At 39.5% G+C, this 24,661-nt stretch overlaps 1 protein-coding gene across 4 annotated transcripts in view; it reads right to left on the reverse strand.

Annotated features, from left to right (window-relative positions):
• The window catches only part of rxraa (retinoid X receptor, alpha a), a 141,926-nt gene that overhangs the window by 97,932 nt on the left and 19,333 nt on the right, over positions 1 to 24,661 (reverse strand). For all 4 annotated transcript variants that reach the window (XM_012864193.3, XM_012864192.3, XM_036140090.1 and 1 more), the window contains exon 2: positions 4,749 to 4,862. In XM_012864193.3, coding sequence (XP_012719647.1) covers positions 4,749 to 4,862 — 114 coding nt within the window. The remainder of the gene's footprint in view (positions 1 to 4,748; positions 4,863 to 24,661) is intronic.

The following is a 24,661-nucleotide window of genomic DNA, read 5'->3' on the forward strand; positions in this document are numbered from 1 at the left end:
ACAATCACACAATCTGGGATTTTATAGCAACACTTTCCATAATTAGACCCGCCATTATTACAGACTCTATAAAATTTGGAGCGGCTGTCCACTCTCTAGTCAAACAATTGCTTTGCTTTTCTCCTTCACTTGGCTGCCGAACATGCCGCTGAGTTACTTTCGCATCTCATGTATATAAAAAAAAAAAAAGCAACAAGCCTGTGATAATACACTTCATAAACCCTGAAACTCCTCCCCTCCGTTTGCCCCCTGACTTTGACACACACAAAATAACCCAATCTGGACTCGAAACGTAAAGTGCTACAGCTCCTAAAATATCCCAAGACCTTCGGCATACTTCACCGAGACCATCCACTTTTAATCCAGATGGTCTGGATCGTTCTGGAAACACATTCACCCTCACCACAAGATGTGACAGTAAAATATGTTGCAATCAATCAAGATAACTGTGTAAAATGCACAGTGATGGGGGCGAGGTTGCTGGAATAACTGAGCGCCTCATCATGCTCAAACTTGTCCATGGAAATGTATCCGTCTGAGGAATGGGGTTTAATTTTACCTTAGGATAAAAAAAAAAAAACATACTTGCGCTGGGGTACACATTTAAATATTTCCTTTCTTTAAACTAAAAAAAAAAAAAAAGTAAAATGAGGAAAATAAATACATGTCTTCAGGGACTGCTGCGGCAGATGGAACAAGAGTCGCAGCTGAAGGCGTATTTTTCAGCTAAAACTGGATGTTGTCATGAATAGTAAAGATGGTCTGCTGTGAAATCATCCCACAAAACTTTATACAGTGGTGTTAACTTTCAAAAGGTACGCGGTCATGGGAAAAAGGAACGTTTTCTCAGCTGTGAATACAGTGAAGGGGGAGAAAACTTAAGACTAGTCCATGATTCAGAAGCTTGTTAAAGCACCTTCAGCATCAATCACTTTCAGCCGCCGTGGACGAGGTTTGGCCCACTCTTCCTCTGGGTTTACAAGGATTCATTTATGCATAACTCATAAGGTAACATCATTACACTGAGGTCTGAAACGGTACTTTTAAAAAAAAAAAATCTGTGCCATCTTAATTTGGTGTGTATATATATATATATTTTTTTTTGGTTTTGCATGTTTAACATTTTGATCCCCCAGGCCAACTTATTTATTTTTTTTTTTTACTATACTGAACCTGTACTTTGACTAAGCCATTGCATCGCCTTGATTCTATACTTTCAGCCAGATTTGAAACTGTGGTAAAGAAAGGTTTGGTATTGATGACACAGTTTGGGCCAAACCTCAGCTGTTGGTCAGATGACTTTACATTTGACACCAGGATACTTTGGTTTAATCGTATTAAAATCAATCGCTGCATAATGGTCTGATGCTTTGGCTGCAAAACAAGCCAAAATGATTACCCCACCACCAATTTGCCTGACAGCCGGAGAAAGCTAAAACTCAGTTTGGCTGAACAAAATGTTGGGATTGACATGAAAAATAAATGACATTTAGATTTTTTTTCTCCATGATAAAACACTCTTAGACTCCTTGCTATGATGGTCTGACTTCACTAAGCTTTCAGCGGCTGTAAGCAACAGTCTTAGCGTTAGTGGTCAGAATTGACTTCAAAAGGTTTATTGGAGTTTATAGGAAATGGCCTTCTGGGAACTTGAGCTCTGTGGAACAATTAGTCTGACTTGCATATTCCAAACACGCCATTAAAATGTTTTGGATTTGACAAAAATCCATGTCAGTGAAATGAGGACTTCACATCGTTTGGATATGTCCTTCTAGGAAGCATCAATGGTTTCTCTGAGATTATTGCTGATATCTTTCCGTCTCGGCATTGTGTTACCAGGGACCCGACGTTCCGGACCAGCAAACTACAAAAATTCCTGCTTTTATAGAGATGGCCACATTCATAGAGATTAATTAATCAAGAGCATTCAATCAGCAGAACGTGGATTTGTTTTTTTACATGATCGTAGCAGGAAAACAAAGCATTAACTTTTTCCCGACAAATAAACACAAACTCCAAACATCAAAAGCCAAAGAAAGGCCCTCTGGATTTCATCGTTATATTTACATAAGTTAGTTTATTTCTGCCCTTAAGAAAGTTCAATTGTTACATTGAATGATTTTTTTTTAATTTGGAAATACCTGCAGGTCTTACCAAACTGCTATTTTTTTGTTGTTTAACGTGTCTTTTCTGGGTGTGTAGCGCTAAGAATTGCTTTCCTAATGCCAAGGAGAACCAAACAGATTTACTTTCACATGTGTGCATTCTTTGAGAGGCAAAAGATTTTTGCTGAAGCTCAAGTTTCCCACGGACAAATAAAGAATGTAATTCCAATTCTGTCAACAAGAGGACTTTTAAAACACAAAAGGAAACAACTAAGCTTTGTAGAGAACAGAAAAATGGAACATTTAGTCATCAGTTGTGAAATTATTAAAGAGAAGAGGAACAAAAGGAAGTATCTGGTTTCTAGCGCTAAAAGAAAGACATGAATAAACTGGTTGAAAAAGATTTACAAGCTATGTTTGCATGCGTAACATTTCACGAACGGATTAAAATAGGTGCGTGTTTGCACCTGGCTTTATTCAGAATAGAACCGCTCTGACATGTGCAGTTATGAAATTTCGTCTTTAATAAACAACAAAAGAGGTGAACCTCTTCCTATATCTTAAATATTTTAAAGCCTCTATAAAGTCTTCTTCCGGCATGCTTGTATAGCTCAACCCCTCTTCCCAACAATCCATCCCTGTTTTAAGAAAAGTATTCCCACATTGTTCAGCCATCAGTTTTAGCAGTCGGGATGTGTGTTCAGGATAGTATGCAGTGTTAATTTGAAGCACATAAAGCATTTCCTATCCAAAATTTGGCAAAACCTGACTTTGCCACTTTTCTTTCACACGTTTGCAGTGTCCCCTATATGGGACTTCTTGTGGATTTCTTTCAACAGTGGCTTTCTTAATTTCTAATCAGAGACCAGATTTGTGGGGTTCACAAGAAGTTGTCATGTCGACACTCTTTTACCTGAACTGTGGGCTTCTCCAGAGTAACCACGAGGCTTTTGGCTGCTTCAGATACTCTAACTACCCTTGCCCAGCATGTCAGGTTTAAATGGTCACCATGGCTTGGTTGATTTGCAATTACACCATACTATTTACATCTTCAGATGGAGGCTTCAACAAGGCTCGGTTTTTAACCCAAACCCTGCTTTAAATTTCTCCAAAACTTTTAACCTGACCTGTCTGATAGGTTTCTTAGTCTTTATGGTGCTGTCAGTTCTCTAATGTTCTCTAACAAACCATTGTAATTCAATTGCAGTGTTTACTGACATGACATCAGAAGCTGATTTATTGATCTAGATTTTACTTAAATGTAAAGGTATTAGGGCTCGGTGATAAATAAATTTAATCGACTAATTTGAAATAATTTATAAACCCTAACCCTTTAATTTTTGGAATTTTATTTGGCAAATGCACTCATTGGTCTTTCATAAAGAGAATAGTATGCAATGCTCAATATATGTCTGGAAAAATATGTTAAAAATTGTAAAGAGGAAAGACGAGACACTTTTAATTTATGCATTTTTATATTAATTTGAAGCTACACAAGTGAAGTGAAGCCTGTTCTTATCTCATTGTGTAATGCCACCAGCACCAAACATTTGTTATATTTTCATTGTATGTAGTTGCACTTTTTTAACATTTAATTTAGTTGCACTTCTAATTCAGGTCAACTCCCTGATGAAATGCTTGACATAAAAGCAAGTTTTTAAAATAATTTCTTTTTGTGAAATGAAAAGGAGGATCGATTAAACATATATGTCACATTTTCAGGATATGTAATTTGTAAAATATTCTCAAACTCATGTTTTATTTCCCAGTTGCTAATAATGCTTTACTTTCTCTTGGTGTGTCACATAAAATTCCAGTAAAACACGCTGGAGTTTGAGGTAGTAATATGACAAAATGCAACAACGTTCAAGTGACATGAGTACTTTTAAAGGGCTGTGTATGCTGGGGCATTCTGAATTCATGGATAAAAAGAAATGTATCAAATGTTCTAATCAAGCTCCTTAAAAGTGGCTTAAAGTGGCTTTATCCGGCCGTGGAAGTCATGCTTCCCTCACATGATGGGCAATGCAGCCAGTCTCAGAGCTGATGCTGCAGACACAGCTAGCCTCGGGGAAGGAATATATCAGCATTAACAACGTGTTCCGCATAGCTTGGACCCTTATTCATTAGCTTCACACCGGAAAGAGCTCAGCTGAGGCGGGCCAAGGTGATAGAAAGGCAGAGGCCCCTCTCAAAGTACATCTCTTACCTTGTCTAACAGTTATTCTCATGCAAAGACAGCATTGATCATAAAAATAGCCTGAGCGCCGCATTTAGAGAAAGATTGTCGTTATGTGTGTGCATGAGCAACAGGCAGCATTTTCCACCACATGAGAACACCAGTAAGGTGTAAGAAAGAAGCGATTTTGAAGTGTGTCACAAAGTTTCCTAACGCCAAACAAGTTACGCTTCAGGAAATGTAGAACCGGACAGAGTAAAACATGTTATGAAAGCAGAAAAAAACACGAAGCGAATGCATTTTACATGATTAGACGACCTCGTACAGCACATTGTGCGCATCTTAAAATAACGAAACCCTTGTGACTGACGTCTTCCCTGCATATACAGGAAACAAGAAAACGAGAACGCATTCGTGACCCATAAGAAACACCCGGCAGCAACAGGTTGGCTCGCTCAGCTTACCTGTGGATAGGCGACGCTGATGGAGGGGACAGACACCGCTGAAACATGAACACGCCTCAGACGGACGACCTCGCTGCATGGGAGGAGCCAATGAGCACTGAGGCTTCAAAAACCCTGCAATGTACGAGAGGAGAACACATCAGGAGTTTATAATGGAAGAGTAGCGCTTGGTGGAAAAATCCAACAGAGATAAATAATGGATTTTCTTTCAGCAGCAGCTATAGAAAACATGACAAGACAATGACAGGGTGGATGTTTTTGAAGGTATTGTATCACCCGAAATCTAAAAATGGGGAATGGCTGACTTGAGACTTGAGTCACGGATGCATAAGCATAAGCATCCATAAGCAGCATAAGCAGGTAATTGTTAAAGAGGCTGGCTGTTCACAGAGAGATGTACGCAGCCATCGTAATGAACAGCTGCGTGGAAGGAAAAAGTGCGTAAGAAAACAGTCCTCAAGCAACATGTCGGTGATAAATTTGTGAGCCATGTCATCTGCTAGTGTTTGTCCACTGTCTTTTATCATCTGCGAAATCAAGGAAGCCTCCTACCCAGAAAATTTAGAGCACTTCAGGCTTCCCTGTAGAGACAAGCTTTATGGAGATGCTGATTTCATTTTCTAGCAGGGCCTGACAACCAACACCTGGTTTAGTGACCAAGGCATCGCCGTGTTTGATAGGCCATTGCCAAGGAGGATGGGAGACCAGAGTTCTGTGTCAAAGCATATAAATGGAAAGTTTGGTGGAAGGAAAAAAGTTGTTAAGAAAACGGCGCACAGGCAAACAGGCACTACTTGGGCGGATTATGAATCATTGTCCATTCAAGAAAGAGGATTTACGTCTTTTTTTTGTTCCTGAAATGTAAATATGTAATACATATATAATGTAAGGTAGAACCAAATGTGAATAAAATAAATAAATACTTATTTCAGGTGATACTCCTTATGTTTTCTTTTCTTTTGAGAGGAGCCTGTTTTATTTCCTAACGGAAACAAACTTACTTATGGGATGAAAATAATTTTCAATCTAAATCTGCCTGGGATATAAACAGTGGTTCTGTCTTAAATACATGTATCTCTAAATGAAAAAACACCACTCTGTGTAATACCCCCCTCACAATATTGTGTAAAAGCATTTTGTCATAGAGGATTAAATTGTGTTTTCCAGATGGCCGGTTGATCCTTAAACATAAAAACCTAAACAAAATAAAACGAGACGGTGAGGTCAGCGTTAAAGGTGACGCACATCAGCCTGACGCCTCAGTACTGCGCTTTCACCGCCGTTATTCTCAATACCCATGCTCTACACAACCAGGAGAGGATCAACAGTTACAAACATAAACAAACCTAATTTTTTTTTCTTTCACATTTAGGCCCATGTCACGTGTTTTCGATGGAAAGACGGGAAACACGAATCAACAAAATCTCCCTTTAAATTGAACTACTGAGATACTGCAACCGCATCCTGCATCTGTGTCCCGATCAGAGCTGCTCAACGGTGCAGAGAACCTGCAGGATGCTAGTTAATGCTGGGCTGGTAGAGGGCAAAAGGCTGTAGGGCACGGCTACGAGTCCAGCAGCTCTGTGTGGGCAAAATGCCACAATAGGGGCTGCCTCGGGGGGCTGGACGAGGCCGTCTTGCTGTCTGTCTCTGAGGTCACGAGGGTCACTCTCAATGGGGTGGTCATTATCTGGCACAATGAGGCAACTATGGAGGCCGTTACCCCCTCCAGCCAAGCACTCACCGACCATTTGCAGCATTCAGCAAAGGAGAGGCAGCAACAAACAAACCAAGAGAGCTAAAAGATTGTAATCCGTTTAAATAAAGTAAAGAATATTTCTTTGCAAACAGGATGTTGGAAGCAAAATGACCAAAAACATGTCAAATCCAGGCTCGGTATTCCTCTCAAATGCTTGACGATTCCTTTAACAAACGTCGAGTGACATATGAGAGGCATTTCATTTCATGACTGACATTGTAGCTTCTGGGAAAGCTGAGATTTATTTGTGCGCTTTGAGACGCTCCTTTTTTATTGACTCGCGGGGATCATGAGGCAGCGACAAACTTATGAAATTTCAAACTTTAGTCATTTCTTCTGAAGACCTTTGGATTTTCAGCAAACATCAGTGGAAAGAGCCCCCCCCCCCCCCCCCTGCATCACTCTGTTTGGAGCCCAATAAAGCTCCTTTATTTCCAGCATGAAAAACATGTCACTCCAGATGAGCTCAGAGAATGACATTTAAAACAGGAAAAGGGATATTGAATTAGTTCCCCATGATAAGCTGTCTTGGATGCTGATATTTATTCTGTGCTTTTGCAGAACGCGTGTGCGCGGTTATGTGGATGTGTGACCAGGGGATGCTTTTCCCTCAAAGCTTTGATGGAATCAGGTGGAGCAAAAGCTAACATGGACGGATTGAGATAATTTTAAAAAAGTGCAAATTAAAACAAAAGGATGAAGAGGGACTTCTAAATGTTACACAAGAAGCAAACCTGACTCTCCATTCATTAATCTTGCTGTGCACGAAGCACAGTGTTATTGTTATCGGATGTTGGGAAACCTTCAAAACATCAGAGATGCCTTTCAGATCCAGCTTTATGGGTGTCAGTCAGAACAGTGGCACGTCGGAGGGCTGACGCCGCGTACGGACAGTTTATCTTAATAAATATGTGCAATACTCAAAAAATTGGAATCAAGGAGGATGTAACGACACAACCAACTCCCAAAACAAAGCAAGACAAGATTTTAACCTTTTTTTATTTACAAAAACTAAGAATTTCCTCTTTTTTTTTTTTCTTTTCACAAACTGGGTTTTACAGGATTGTAATCAGAATAACTTAAACCAGTTTGACTTCCCAAGATTCGAAGCAGGGCCTCATCTAGTTTAGATAGGTGGCCCTAATGGCAAAAACAGCAGGGAAATATGCATTGGTTACTAGCTGAAGTGTATCAAAAACTGTTTTGTCATAAATATCTCTCTCTAATCTGAGCTTATTTTAGATAATATTTCATCATGTGCCAGATATCTGGACGTCTAAGTTTAAAAGTCATTTTTTATTACTTAGGATGATTTTGAGAATTGCTGTCTTCCTTAGATCACCTTAAACTTCTCCTGAATTTCTTTAACAATCTGTCTGACATAAAAAAGCGACCACAGATTCAACTAGTTAAAACATATATAATCTAATAATCAACTTCAATGTATACCAATTAAGTCATAAATAAGAAATAATGAGTTAGAAAGGAGAAGTTAAGCAGTGTGTACATGTGCCTTCCTCCCAAGCTGTTGAGACAAAGAGTCTTTCAAAGTTATAACCGGAAAGTATTCGTACTTCTCATGAGTCCAAGTGTAGCAGGAATTCTGTTTAAGAGTCTAATGGAGAAGGGGTAAAGGGTTTATTTCACTTAACCACAGCTTCTCCATCTTAGCCAAAAGCATCAACTTTTAAAAAAGACACAGAACAAACCGTTTTGTACAAAAAGGTTGAAGGGCAAACAGTGACATATGCTCCACGTTCTGAGCGATGTCACTGAACATTAATGCATTAACATATCAGCCAAGCCTCCCCAGTCAAGCTGCACTTTTCCAAAATCAGGAGTAAATTAAGGAGACAGCAGCTGCCCCCACGAAAAAAAAGAAAAAAAAAAAAAACTGGAAAATGTTCCCACGAGACAGAGTTATGTTACAGAACGAAGTTGGAATTTTACCTAAAGCTGAGAGGGAGAAAAGGAAAGTGGGACAAATTAGTTTTAGACAGAACAGGATCTCAGGATCTTAAACATAATAGAAAGAAACTGTATCCTTTGCTATTTTCCATGTAAACACACATCTCCGACTTACGTGAAAATTTTGTCAGTTGCTAATGATTCATTACTTGACTTAAAAAACAACCAACGCAGAGAAATATAATTGCAAAGCTAATAAAGCTCTCAGCGACGTGACAGCTGTGAAAATATTTGGAAAACCGTGGAGTTAAGAGCCACATATCCATCTTATTCTTCTGGCTTGATGCTGAATTATCGTCACTGGTTTTGCTCTCTCGAGCTCGAAGGAAATGATGAAAGCGGGCGGACGTGCTTGTGCGGGTTGAGGATCTGCAGTCATGACTGGTAAAGGTTGGTACATGTCTTGTCATTAAATCCCAGCATTCATCCAGCACTGTTACGTGTAGGCTCGCATTTATCAGAAGAAATGTTTGATGTTGCTTTTCATTTTTTTAAACAGAAAGGATCTTATTGGAGGAATACAGTTCCTAGCAAAAGTATTTATGCCCTTTGAGATTTAACCCATTTTGGCACACCATCCAAAAAGTATTTCTATTTACAAGTGAAAATCATATGCAACCTAATTAGTACATACATGTGACCGGGCTAGAGTTTCACGTTCCAGTAAAACAAAGCCCTGTAACAGACAGCAAGGATTACAACAGAATGCTTTAAATTAAAGCAACTTAGAACGGCCTAGATGTAAATATAATTGACAAATCTGCGGTAACACTGAAAAATAGTCACTCTGTGTCCAATTTGACAGGTCAAAAGCTACTTTCTAAAAAGGAATGTGCCAAATCGTCAGTCTGATGTTTAACACAAGCAGTGACTAAGGCTGAACAATAAACCAAATCGCAGTCGTAATCCCGTTCAGTAAGTGTAATGTCACAATCCCAAGAGACTACTTGTATGCAATATGGGATAGTATATGATATTCCAAGTGCACATCTATTATATTTGTCTAGATTCTACAGCTCATGGACAGGGATGGGGTCATTATGTGATGGTAAATAGAATAATGTATTGATAATGTGGGTAAATAGCAAAAAGGTTCGGCAACGGTGTCGTAACTCAACATTTTCCCGAAATCATGCCGCCTTCGTAGAGACATACCTTAAATAAATTGGAGCACTATTTAGATTTAGAAAAATATTTAAAACTGTGTACTTCCAATTTTTCCAATTCAGAATCAGGCCCTCCTTTCTGCTGGTCTACCACAAGAAATCCTAACAAAATACGTGGAGGTCTGCAGTTGTTAAACGCGTTCAAGGGGTATTAATACTTTTGCAACGCACCGTGATCATCTGGATGATTCTAATCTTTTCGTGGTGCGTTGCTTTCCTGCCACAAACAGCCAAACCCTGTTATCAGAGAGATCATAGACGTTCAGCCCAACGTAAACATGCTGGAGGTTTCCTTTATTAAATTGGGGCCGCTAATGAAATCACATATAGCATTTACAGCCTTGTGTTAATGAAGGAGAGCCTTAAAGATGTTCTGCAAATGAAACTAGGATTCTCATTGATAGACTGGGTTATAAAACACAGGCTTAATGACAGGGTTCTAATTAAACATAGGTGTGTAAATTTACCTCAGCGACAAAAGTAACAGATGAGAGCCTCATGTTTATTTATGGATATTTTTCTTTAGCAGGTTCACTTTAAAAAAAAACCCTAATAAGAACGGAGCACATATAACAGCTTAAGCCGGAGTTCCTGACAACTGTTCTTATTCTGCACTGCCCAAGGTCAAAGTTCATCAGGGCCCTCACTGCATCTCCAAGGTGTAATAAAAAAAAAGAGCTTCCCTCCTGGGAGTCCAGGGTGTAAGACATTTTTAAAGTGCACAGAGGGATGGACCAGCAGTGGCCATTAATTGCTATACTTAACCACTGTGAATGCCATTCACCTTCAGCCATTTTCTAAAGTAGGCCTCAAAGGTCCATGTAAGGAAAAGGAAGCCATAAAAGACCCATCCCCATACATACCCACTGAGCAATCTCCATTGTCTGTCCTCCAGAGCAACCTTGAAGGCTCTGTTGTTGTAAATCAAGTGTTTTTTTTTTCTCTATACGTCTCTAAAAGACTGTAGCTATACTGAATTTTCAGCTCGATTGAAATAAAAATATTCCCATTTGTGCGGTACTCTTTAGTTTTTATTAAGGGAATATGTGGGAGCATTAGATAAAAAAAGAAATTAAAGGCCTTGAAGAAGGTTGTATTAATAAAAGAAAGTGCATTTTAGTTATTCAGTATTGATGACCCATCAATGTCCACGTAAGAACCGTTTTAATACTTGAAAAGCTAATCCACACTTGAGGACCCATCATGTTCTAATAAAACACTTGACACGCTGCATCCCTCCGGATCATCACGGTAGAAAGCACTTTTTTTTTTGCACATTCGTAGGCATAGTTGCTCCATCAGCAAAATTGTCTTACCTCCCCCACAAAGCAGATATTCCCTTTAAAGAGGAGAAGAGCGCCGCATTGTCACATGGCTTAAAGGTCTTATTCATATCTAATGGAGAAAATCTTGAGCAACATCCTTGCAAACCGTAACTGTAGGACATATCTAGATATATCCTCCATGGCTTCGTGCGTCTCTATTGTGATAGCAAAGACTGTTTACGTTTCTTCAAAGTTCACCCAAGGTCCAGTCCCAGATGTTAAAAAAGGATGTTGGGTTTGAAAGAAGTCTCATCGCGTTTGCAGTACATTTAAAACTAGAGTACAAGTGCTTGTAAACGGAGAAAAAAAAATGGAATTCTAAATTCACAGCGTAGTGGATTTCTCAGACATACAATTTTCTCTGCCTTGAGGGCAACATCAGCTACCCGAGGGCTTCTTTAGTCCTAACGGAAGCATAAATAGACTCCGCAGAAACAGGCGCCCAAAAAGGCCTTGGCAGGAAGACAACATTTCCAGGTTCAGCCACAACAACTCAAATCCCTCGCTGCAAAACGTTCCTCAACAAAACGACAACGACGCCAGTGCTAATGAGTTGTCCTTGCCTGAAAGAAGGACAAAGGTGACTAGAATCTGCAAACTGGCATCTGTTTCTTGAACTGCGCAGAACCGACTGCCATTCAGGTCTAAAGCAGCAATAAAAAGTTAACTGCGCTGTTTTACTGAAGACTTATTAAGCAACTTTGGTTTCTGTTAGACCCTGAGTGGGGCACTTTGGACTGAACAAGAGCGCCTTTCTTGTAACAGCAACGCTTTCCTACACTGGCTTTATGTTTCAACACAGTCTCAGGATGGTGAAACTGGCAGTTGCAGGGGTCTAGCATTCACAACGGCAAAGACCTACAGAAAAAAACAGGACTCATAACTACTAGTTTTAAAACAATGAAAAAGTCTAAATATGTGTTTTAAGTTCTGTGTCCTTATATTTCAGGCAATCAGTTTACTGCCGTCTGTAAAATACCAGTGGAATCAGAGGTGTAACCTTTTAATTTAAAAATAAAATATAAATTTAATATTGTATGTTGGCAAACTTTTGCGCCTTTAGCCGTGTATCAGAATATGCTCTTTCAGGACTTACAAGTTCTGTTATTGTCTGTTTTTTTTCCCCGTTTCTTCTTTACACAATCCAGCATGAAAAGTGGAACCTCAAAAACAAAGTAAAATATAGTTTTACTGAAATCTGTACAATGCAAAATGCAACCAGCTAACAGCAACACAAGACTTACTCTAGCCAAGGAATATCGTGACTTTACATATGGAAATATTTTTTTTACACCCTTAATTTTGAATTAATTAGTCAATTTCTTGAAAATGTTTGACTAGAAGCTTGAAAATCTGATGTTGGTTAAGCTAATTTTAATATTCTGTGCCAGATATCTTGGGATTTCAGTATACCAATTATCAAATACACATAACCTCATCACCTTTTAGTGACAATAAAAACTTGTATTTCTAACCCTGAGGAGCAAAACCGTGTAATTATTTATTATTTTTTAACGGCCTAAATGAAAAGAAAACGACAAACATAAGCAGCTTTAAAACATTCAACTGTATTTTCTTAAAACAGATGAAGCATTTCATGAGAAACACAACCAGAGGCTTTTCTATCTAAAAGGAGAAAATTATATATAATTTCATAAGAGCGCATATCACGTTACGAAAAATACTAAATATACTTGTGAAAAAAACTGAAAATGGAAGCAAGAAGCTGCAATTTTGCTTGCAGCTGAGGGTGTAAATAATCAACTTGAGCACCTGCAAAAATCCAATCTCTTTTTTCGACATCCACTTTTATGCCAAAACCAGACTGCTGGCTCTCTCAAACATCCAGTACACCTGCATAGATACCAGCCACTAAGTCGATTTAGTCAGAAACTTCATTCAGGGACTCGTTACAGCCAAACGGCAGATGGATGTGTTTTGGCAGTGCCTCTGTTACAACCTGTCTCTCAAGTTCACCTTTCCCCAAACGATGAACTGCCATCTTTCTGTCTCTCTCTGGGCTGCATTAAACATGAAACTTCCACTGCGCTTCGCAGACATCGCACCAAAGCCCCAGTTCCTGATTATTTATAACAGTCATTTGTCTAACTTGCTGTGACATGATGAAGCCAAAGGCAGGCCAACGGTGAGCGGCCACAGACAGACACGGGGGAGGAAGAAAAACTGAAAGAGTGCGGTAAATGAGGTTAGAGGGGAAGAAAAGAAAGGGGCTGGTTCAAAGCCTACTTCTGCATGTCAGAGCCTTTCTCCGGGGCAAATAGGAGAACAAGGGCCTCACTGCGGCCTGGCAGCCAGAACCGCTCCTTGGGCAAATGACTCCTAATCAGATTTGTGTGATTTTTGGACAGTGAGGGTAAAAGAGGCTCCTTTCACCAACGGAGACAGAGACGAGAAACATTTAACAATCTAGTATCCCTCTTCTGATCTTTACAGTAGCTGTTCACATGACAGACTATCTGCCCACACCAACAGCCCTTGGCAAAGCAAACACTGGCCTCTCTCAACGGTGAAATATTACCACTAGAAAGGGAGAGATAAAACTTAGGTTTATGGGCTTCCTCAAAATGGATCACGGGTGGATTTTTATCCACCGTTTTGCAACATTCACTTTGATTTGCAGTTTTCTGATGTCAGATCAAAACTGCTATTTAAAAAGAGAGGAGAAGCTTGGATTGATGGTCGCAGTCGGATGCGGGCCCTTCGATTAAGCTGTTGTGTGAACCTTACCTTGGCCACCTACGGTTAAAGTGAAGCCCGGCTCTACAATGCGCAGATGAAAAATCTGTGGAGGGATATTTAAAAAAACAAACACTGAAGCCCAGAGCGTTTGTACGACCCGTGTCCCACTCACTCCCCGCCCGGATCCCGGAGCACGCTTCCTGTTAGCCTGCGAAATTGACTCTACACGCCTACGCTTCCATCTCCACAGAATCCCCCATTAACCTTATCCTCCCACATTGGCAGAGCACATCTTGCGACCACGCACTGAGGATGTCAACATGAAAATTGCAAACAACCAAGAACAAAACAAAAGGAAGGACCTTTGCTGCCACCTGTGTCCACCAGTTTACCCCCCCCCCCCCATGAACAATATGCTCTATGAGACTCAAGCAGCATTTTAGCCTGGTGAAAGCTAAAACTAAAAACCTCAATACTTTTGTATTACACATATTTATGAAGCCTTTAACTTATTACTACTGATGTAGAGCAGTTTTAGTCAAATAGCATCAAATCCAGCTACCGTGAACGACATTTGTTCTGTATAACAGGACATGGACAACTGTTCTAAATAACAATTCACTCCTACTGAAAGACAAAACTGGTACACTTTACCAACCATTAACCCTGACATGTTCAGCTGCAGATAAATAGTGTTTATCTCAGCTAAGTGAATTCAGTATGAAAAAAATATAAACTTCTTTCAACTATGACTACTTGTCTTGGGTGAGCCATTACGTTCCAACGCTTTGCCATTTCATCCATTACAACTTCCATTTTGTACCAACAATCAATGTTTCATACACCTCTCATTAGACCATTGAATATGTTCATTTTTCATACTAGTTAAAACCTTGGAGAATATGGAGATAACCAAAAATGCTCAAGTCTCACTTTTAATTGAATTGCGTATAGTTGTCTGACAACTTCACATTACACACATTTTCTTTATTTATGTTGGGTTGTGTTCCTTGTTTGTTCCAGATGAGTCTTACTTAAAGGGGATATATCATGCAAAATCCACTTTTCAAGCCCTTAAATACATTATTTGTGGACTTGGAATCTCTAGAAGTGCAGAAAAGTTTAATCTAGTCTATCCGGTTGCTGCGTAGGATATCTTTATATTCTGCGTGGCTCACATTTTTTAATCTGTTCAGTTTTCTCTAATTCTTATTATGCTTTTTGAACAATAATGTCACAGCGTTTGCTGTGGAACTACTAAACAAGATCATGGACTTCGGTCAAACCAGATTTTTTTTTACTTCTCGCTGCAATATTGTAGCTCAAACTAAAAGGAGGCTGAAGCTCCATATTGTAGTTACTTGGTATGGGTGGAGAGGGAGTAAATACAGTAATACCACACTATTGTCACGCATGGATTTGAAGGTTAGGGTTCTACAGGTTTGTTGTCTTCATTCTCCTCTCACTCTGGGTCAGACTCTGGCTTGAACGCTGGAAGGACAAGTCTTCTGTCGCTGACATCTGTTAATCAGTTTGGGAATAAAAAAATTCTGAGCCACTAGATAATCGGATCACTGCTATTAAACTACAAAAGTGGCCGAATGGGGTGTAGTGGAACACCTCTCCAACTGGAGAAGGGCGGGGTGTGAAGTGCCTCCTTTAGATTTGGAGAGACTGCACCAAAACGACTTCCTCTCAGACGTACCTCAGAACAAGGGCAAAGGGCCTGTGGAGCTAATTCAGACCAAAGAATTGTGGCTCCACTTCATATAGACCACAACAGAATGATTAATGTGAAAAGGAAGGATTTAAAAGCATGATATGTCCACTTTAAGGATGCCCTCTGAAACTAAAATAACTCCTAGTGACCTACCTCCCGGCAGATATCTACAACCACATTTGAAGGCAATGAACTGTAAGCAGAATCTAGAAAATTACTTGAAATCAGTAACTGTCAAAGCGTACAGGGAGGGTCCCCAAAGTGGGCACAAACCAGTGCGTGGTTGGTACAAAATGTCTGCCTGCTCTTTCCCGTACCTGAAGAATTGCATTTCAAAGTCATCTGGAAACCCTGGGTATGAAATGGGGCCGTCTGCGACGAGACGGTTTGTAAGAACGACAGGCAGGTACAAAAGCACCACACTTCAAAAGGTATGAAATGGTGAAGGGGCAGAATGACTAGCACCTGGAAAACTTCAAGAGAAGTGGAGCAGAAGAAACTGGGTGAAAAAACAAGGTCACGAAATGAGAGATTAGTGTCAAACTGTTAATTATTAAGGTAGTGGGTTTCTCTAGTTATGGAAACATAGCATCCCTTAGTTGTTCCCGCAGCAACAGGACAAGACAGGTGGACTCTGCACTAGCCTGCCAGATCTTCTAGTGTTCACTTTCCAGTGTCTGCAGCCTTAACATTTACTAAGAAAGATGTTACAGCAGGCCTTAAAACAAAGACATCCATGTGAAGCATGAAAAGGCTTAAAGAGCAACTCTTCATTTTTAGCAAAAAATTGTTTGTTGAGGCACTTATTCAACTAGCCTGGCAAAAGCTTGTTTTAATCAAATCAACAAAGACTCTAGAAGAAAAAAAGTTGTTTTCTTAAAGGTGAGAAGCTGGAGCAAGCAAATGCTTTTCTTATAAAATGCCTCACGTAAAAAAATAATGTTAAAAAAAAATCAAGGATAGCTCTCCACTCTACAATATAGTTGCAATTATCGCTGCCATTAACCGAGTGTTCTGTCTTTTTTTTTCACTTAAAGTAAGCATGGCCCAAGTTTTTTTCTCTCTCTCTCTTTGGTTATGAACTTGTGCTATAAAAAATAAACTGAACTGAACAGAATAATAAAAAATAAATCAGTTAAAAACCATACATATTGAGAAACATGTTCAGAAGCGGAGACTTTCCGGCACCAAACTCTCGACTTGAACTCCCTTCAGTTTATTTGTAGAGTATACATTTATGATAAAGGTCATCTCAAGTCACTTTGTAATTTAAAACGTAGCAGTTTATATCCAATTATACAAAATTTAATTCAATCCAAATTCAATTCTAACCTAATATCCATTCCAATACAATCCTAATTCATAGCCAGATTAAGTTCCTCTGACTGGAGTCTGATTCAATCCAAATTAAAACACAGAAATGTATTTTTCAAAAAAATAAAGTTATATTCTTGACTCTGTTATGCTATTAAAATAAAGTTGGAAAAAATAAAACCTTTATATAAAAGCATCTAGAACTGGATCCACACTTTATGACTGTGCCCTAAAAATCTGAACAACAAAACACATAAAAGGCAAAATATTACAGAAATACTTTACTAAAGCACGTCAAGACATTTACATGAGTTTTTGGAAAACAGGGATGTATTTATGTGCATTCTTTGGCTAAAATGCATTTTTCAGTCAGAACCATTAAATATAAATGCTGGCTTTTAAAAACCAGCAGTGCTGATTTCAACATGTTGACAGCAAAGCTCCATTAGGGAGCGGAGGAATCCAGGAGGGGGAAAAAATATTGCTGTAATCCTGAGCAGGATTTCAAATCTACACTAAATTGATTGTGAAGCGTGAAGCAATGATTCAATATCATTCCTTCACAGAGAGCTAAGCAGAAGTTATCAGGGATTACAGAGCAAAGGCAAGGGCTGGAAAATACATTTTGGCTAGCATAATAAATTGAGACGACGGCGCTCTCAATCTGACTAAACATTTCAGCCTCAGTATCGCTGGCAGTAACTGTTGCAGCTTGAGACGAAACGGGCAAATAAGCTTCAAAAAATGCAGTTTGCAAATAAAATGTGCCAAGGTAAAAAATTAAAAGACAATTAACTTTGGATATTTAAGAGTAAGATATTCAAAATGCACTTAGCTGTTTGCATGAAACTCATTTTATTATGAATTACACTTATGATGTTGATTATAAAACAATAAAAAAAATTATTAAACATTGTTTTACACATGATACGTGGGTTTCTACCTGATTTCCTAAACATCTGTTTTTGTTGATCTGGCGTTAAGGTGAAAATGTATAGATACATAGGGAGTCAACAGTAATGCTGAGCTACATTTCTGTTTATAAGTATGTTATAGACATGAATAATTTAGGTGACGCTATTGACTTTCTATAAACGTAACACATGATGCAGTTTTGAAAAAGCAAAACACTAATTAATTCCCCCGAGAAATGTCTAAGATGAGCGTTCCCACTACATACTTGGCTCTCCATGCAAGTTAGCTGAAAAATATAAAATACTTCCAGGGGCTGAACTTAGCAAAAACCTTCCAGTCAGCAGCTGAATAATTGCTCCTAAATGGACTAAGCCTGCAAGAAGTACTTAATAGATTGTCATAAAATATTATCTTAAAAAAGCTCTGTATGATTTTTTTTTATGAAACCTGTTTTTCTTAGTTTTTATTTTTCATTACTCAAATCTGATTTTCCTAACAGGAAGAAATGCTAAAATCATCATAGGGCCTAGCCACAAATGGCGACTAAAAGCCCATCTTAGCGAAGATAAAAAGAAAAATCATTATTCCTCTGTTAATACTCAGAAACAGGGCACAGCTTTTGCATAGACAGTTTGTAACATCCAGGCTACATTATTGACTTGTGTCTGCAGTGACATAACAGTCTGTCAAAGATTTCAGCTGCTATGCTAAGGTAATGTAGACAGATACAAGCATAAAACGTGTGCTCTGGCATGCAGAGTCTGGGAGCAGTAAAACGTTTATTGCAAGAGGTTTGGTAATGAGTTACAGTGTATTCTGTAGCCCGAGAGAACATCAGTGCACTCCAAGAACAGAGGCATGCCATCCATTCCAGGAGGCGTTCCACATGTGGGTGTGCCAAGCTGGCTGCCAGCCTCATCTAATTATTCATGTAAATCTGTGATTCTCAACCTGGGGGGCCCGGGGCTTTAAATATCTTAGAGGGGGTGTGTGGGGGGCAGAAACTTTGACTCCATCAAAAACTACAGGGACACGGAGATCTGCCTTTGACAAGTGTGCTTGTGGAATTAAAAAGATTTGAATACTTATATATAATTGATTTTAGTGTTGTGTTGATGGGTGGAGATGCAGCATTTTGGATACAATATGTGCAAATTACACAGTTAGAAAGCTATCATATGGGGTACAGCCAATTTGCAACATGTTTTTTTTATTTTAAAGAGGATATACAAAACCTCAGCTGCAATGTTTGCTTTTTTGTAAGGCTGATCCAGAGTGAATGAAAAATTAGCAGCAGGAGGAAAATGTTTGGGATTGTCACTAATGTGCTCACACCGACCAAACGCAGAGTTTACTTTGTCACCATCTGCTCTCCATTTTCCTTTAAAATGATATAGCCCTTTAAACTAAATTGGAATCAGTTAATAAGATACTATTTTTTCTTTGTGTATTAGCAATTAATAAAAAATGACAAAGGTTTGACTAGTGTAAAGACCTTAGATATGTAATGAAGAATGAAAAGACGCCAATAGAATGCAAGCCTCAATTTTATCAGCCTGTTACAGATAACCGGATTTTATTTTTGATTTTTTTTAAAAGCAAGTTTTGGTCCTGCTTGCCATTCTTTCAACATACTTCATATTCTGTTTGTATTCCCATGAAGGGAAATAGCTCTTCAGGATCACACAAAGTTGGAAGCTGCTAATCGCTTGCAAATATTTGCATTGGGTACAGGCTTTAAAAACAAAACAAACGCATTGAAATCATCTTTGTCTGTGCTTTAACAAATATAATTCCAGTTTAACAAAATCCTAAATTGTCTGTCAAAGAATCAGTAACCAATATAACAACATTTCACAGTGTTTTAGACTTGGAACTACAAATGGGAAGATGATAATGGCCCATTCCTCCTCAATGGCAATCTATCTAAATGAAGTAATGCTAGTTACAGTTAGCATGACCTCATATGACAAGAAATATCACGCCGTTTTAATATCACCAGACCTCATGATCTCATTATACTCCCAGAAATGTACAACGATAAAGCTAAATCAGTTCAGAATGTGTTTAATATGCACACACACACTAAATGTCTAAATTATACGTTTTGTTGAATCAATATTGCTCTGACATCAGCACTAAAAGCAGCATGTTAAGAGGAGAAATGATAGGATGATGCAAGAGTTTAGTAATAATGAATATTCTGTCACAAAAGCCATTCAGTTGGTCTCCTTTGTCATTACAAAGCTATTAGACACATATTTCAAGATATTAGGACGTCAAGAAGAAAAGACAAGTCCTTGAATCAGCTATGGGGAGGAATACCAGCCAACATGGGGAGAGAGAAAATGAGAAAAAAAAAGAAATGCGAAACAGATGAGACAGAGGAGAATAATGCTTACAGCCTGTAAAAGAAAAAAAAGGGAGAAAGTGAAAAAGAGGAGAGAGAGGCAGAGGGAGGCATAAAAAACTAGGTCAAGTCACATGACTGGGATCGAAAGCAGGCGGGATTAAATATCCTACAGCATGTGGTCATTTACACAACAAATGTAGATTTCATTTTATGAATTATTTCTCTTCCATGGGGTCTGAGGCCTGGCAGAGCGAGCATGATGCTATGCTGCCTGGCTGGTTGGAGGCGAAGCTTTTCACTGCGAACAAAAAAACGTATTAAAGACTTGAGCGAGCTCTTCCCTCCGAGACAGGATACAAAGCCGCAGCCGGAATAGCATGGAAATGATCATAACAGGACGGGACATGGTTCCAGCCTTGGACAGCTTCCATTGTGACAGGCTAATGGCTGTAACATGCACTTGCCATTATGTTTGATAGATACAGAAGAGAGTGAGATGTTGGGAAACAAAGATGTCACTTATTCTAACTCTGCATTGAAAGGACACCAAAGGTGTGTGGAAAGTGGGGACATTCTCTGTGTAAAATATAAGTTATTATATGAATTAAAAGAGATGCAAAAAAAATAAAAAAATAAATCTGAGGCCACTCGATGGTGACACAAACTAAAGCAGCCTTATTGTGACTCAAAGTTTGCCTGGTGGAATATCAAACCTATTAGGGAGCCTAACAAACACTGTGATGCAGGGTGACATGTCGTGAGAAGGGAAATGCCACTGATGCCCCGTCATCCCCTGCTCTGCCACATCCAGAGAGGAAACCATACCTGCCAATCCAGTCCAGGACCGCAGGCTAATCTGGTCATAAATTAACTCCTGAAGGCCAGGATACCGAACATAAGTCATTCATGCACATCTGTGCTGATTAAGGAGCAGCAAGCATACAGAGGACCTCTCCTGTCCATGCACCAGTTTTGGGAGATGAAGATGCTATAGCTCCTGTTTGAATAAGTGAACTCTGAGATAATCAGAATGAATAAATATCATAACAACACGTGGACCTGCTTTTCAATTGCTTTGACCTCTTCAGGCTTTCAGGGTCAGAAGATCAGCAGAGAGCAGGTAGATCGCTGAGTTTTAGAGGCTTCACACCCCAACAGTTTCCCAGAAGCTCAGAGGAAATGATGCAAATGTCACCTTGTGTGACACAATTATTTATATTTTCAAAGTCCTCAAAAGGAACTATCAAGTAATCTAAATAAAACTACATGCATTCATCTAGACACCTATGAAGTGCAAATAACACCTACTTTGTTTTTGCCTCAGAGATTTTAAATTGTATTTAGGAAGTGATCCCAGTAGTTAATGATACTCCACAGGCTACCAATAGACAACATAAAACATATTTTAGCAGACATATATATTTATACAATAAAACATATAAGTTAGGTGTGCTTTTAGTCTTTGTACATTAATGAAAAATGTAAAAGCAGCAGCTGACTATGGGAGGGGATTTCAGCAAGTGGCCATAATTACAGTGAAAACAAGTAATTGGCTTTTATTTTTGGCTGGATGTAACCAGTCTGATCACATTGGTTTTGCTTTGATTGTGACAAGTGGATGCTCCATCCAATCATCTCATGAAGAGTCTTCAACCATTAAAAAAAGGGGGTTTATATGGCTTTGAATGTGTTTTAATAAACAGAATAGTAAAGAAATACCTCCATTGTCCCACAATGGGGAAATCCAGGGCGTGACAGTGGCAAAAACACATGCACGGAGCTACAAACTAGATTAAGTAATATGAATACAGAGCATTTTTAAAGATAAGTTCTAAAGGAAAAGAGAATGAAAAAAAGGAAAATAATGTAGAGTTAATAATTGATAATATGGCATAATACCAGCCCACTTGTCTTCCGAGCGCCCAGGTTCTCGGATTACAATTCTATTCTAATTGATCTTAATCCGATCATCATATAACGATTGGCTTGTTTACTTGACGCAATTTTATTCCAATCGGTCCTTTATTCCGATTACCTTTGTCCATGTAAACATAGCTATTGATGTAATAGCAACCTGTGTGTGACTTTCCTTCAAACATTTGGATTCCTTGTGTGTTGGTGCACATATGTGTGTCTGTGTGTGTGTGTGAGTGTGTGGGGGGGGTGAACATATGTGTAGAAAAAAGTGTGTTTGTATTGAATGGGCACAAATTAACAAGTTTGTTGTAAAGAGTTGTGAGAACGGTAGAAGGCCTGCAACACACAGCACTCAAGAGCAGCAAAGGACAGGTGGATGTGGCCCCGCAAGGCCGCAGCAGTCCCAGGTGGACAGACAAAAGGAGCCCCCCCCTCTGCATGATGGTCTCCCCATGCCTGCAAAGTCTATCATCGCACACATCAAGACACGTTTGGTATTTCTCCAAGAATTGTGTCTGTATATTTTGGACATATTTAAACAATAACTTCACTTTGAATTTAGAGAATTTTATGATAAAAAAAGAATGCGCCCTCCTTATCTTCAGATATCTGTTTGAAGTGATAGAGAATGAGAGCCCTGGCCCTCAGGCACAATAGAACAACAGCCACAACAATAAGAATCCAAATAGTTTTTAATGCGGTGAAGAGATTAAGGTCAAAGGGTGAGGCACCTTTCCAAAGCTACTGAAATGTCACGCCGCTCGTCTACCTGCAGATGCCTCGAGAGCTGATGAGTCAAGTGAAGCACAAGGTTGATCAAAAAAAAAAAAAAAACATTAAACCTGCCTCCCAGGGTAAAACATGATAAAATCTTATCTCAGATAACAATTACGTACCGAGAGAGACAGTCCGTCAGAACAGTTTAGAGCTAAGAAGAGGTGAACGCTTTCAAAAAGCAGGATCCAAAGCAGCAAAGTTAATTTGGATCAAAAGCCGGGCCACTGGACAAGCTACAGGAAGGTCAGGCCGCGGGGCTGTACAGATCATCTGCATACACAACAACCTGAGGGCATGAAAAAGATGTTTTCCCATTGCAGCTAGCTCTCGAGGCTGTGTGCCTTACGTGACCTCTGCGCCGGCAAATCCAAATGGTACGGGAAGCAAACCCCACGACAACATGTCATTTAAAGGGAAAATCCTGTCTGCATGCCACTGCATCGTATCGTAAAGCTCCGCCTGCGGCCTTTATGTGTTTCGTATGATTCTCCTTCTTTTAATCAATTACGTGCTGAGATGAAAAAAAAAAGAAAAAGGCCTCAGCGTACCTGTTCAAAGAACCGAACCTTCAACAGAGGAGTGTCACACTGATCTGGCTTTACGTAATCTAACGTGGCACGCAAACACGTACAGTCAACTGTATCATCAACATCAGCATTCCTCGAAAGGAGCGCAACTTGTCAGCTCAGCCAGGCAGCAAGATGTAGGCCAACTGCAGATCCAACACGGTGAAACGCAAAAAAAATAAATAAACCAAAAATGTTTCGCTCCGTGTCTTCACAGAGAGGGGAGCTGACTGACAACGTTATCGCCCGCCTTATGCAGATAGCCAGCTGATGAAAGTTAAAAAAAACACATTCACATAAAACAGGCTGGCCAGGACACAATGTTACAAAAATTGTTTGACATTTTATTTTTCCTTCAGCTAATAAATTAAAGCTCCTTTTTCTTCCCTACCTTGTCTTCATTGAATTCCCCCCATCTGCCTCTTCTTGTTACTCTTCATTTTTCCCCTTCTGTTTGGCATCTCTTTCTTCCCCTCCTTCCTCTCTCTGTCTCTTTCTATTTCTCCCTCTGATTGCTGGCCTGCTCCTGCCGGTGCACACCAGCCACCCCCCCCCCCCTTTTTTTTGGGTGGGGGGAGGGAGGATGATGACCTCGACATCAGCAAGCCCATCAGAAGACTGTGATGCATCTCTTTTGATCAGCCCAGCTCACCACATTAGAACGTACAGCTGGGCGCCTGTGCGGCCCTGCGGTCCACGTTCATTGATACCTGCCCGCCAGCGACCCCGTGAGGAGCCTGGCCCAGGTAAGACAGGAAGCGCAGGGAGCTGCTCTGAATTCTAAGCACCAACAAACGCGCGCTCACTTTGCCAGAAACCAAGAGGGAAATGCTCTTGTGATCGTGCAGTGGAGCCAGACAAAGGCTTACCTGTGCAACTATTTTAGAAATGTTAAGCAGGTGGATGCAGCAAAGCAGGTTCTTTGCAATAAAAATGCAATTTTAATTTTATAATATCACAGAGGCCATTTTGGTCGCAGAATGGGAGGCAGATCTTTCAGTTGTGAAGCCAACGCGCAGCTCTTGTCTATAAGGCACAGGCCCTGTCTACTTTCAAGACTAGGGTTAAAACTTTCCATTTCAATAAAGCTTATAGTTTGAATAGCTTAGGCTGCCATTACATTTGTGTACTTTTTGATTCTCCTACCTGTAGAAGCTATTGTTTCCATGAATTTTGTGTACTCAAAATGCACATTGTATTGTATCCTGCAAAATTGATGCTGCACCTTAACCGGAAACGTACTGCAAAACTGTGTACAATGAAACTGTCTACTTAAATCACTGCTGCACCCTACTGCATATTTGTCTACATTTGGTTTACATTGTTTACATTTCAACTGCCTACTGTTCACTGCTGCACTTTATCCGGAAGTAAATTGAAATTTATCCTGTAAGGGACTGCAATTGATCACTGCACTTTATCCTGTACTGTAA

This window comes from Fundulus heteroclitus, chromosome 8 (genome assembly GCF_011125445.2).
Source record: "Fundulus heteroclitus isolate FHET01 chromosome 8, MU-UCD_Fhet_4.1, whole genome shotgun sequence".
Taxonomy (NCBI): domain Eukaryota; kingdom Metazoa; phylum Chordata; class Actinopteri; order Cyprinodontiformes; family Fundulidae; genus Fundulus; species Fundulus heteroclitus.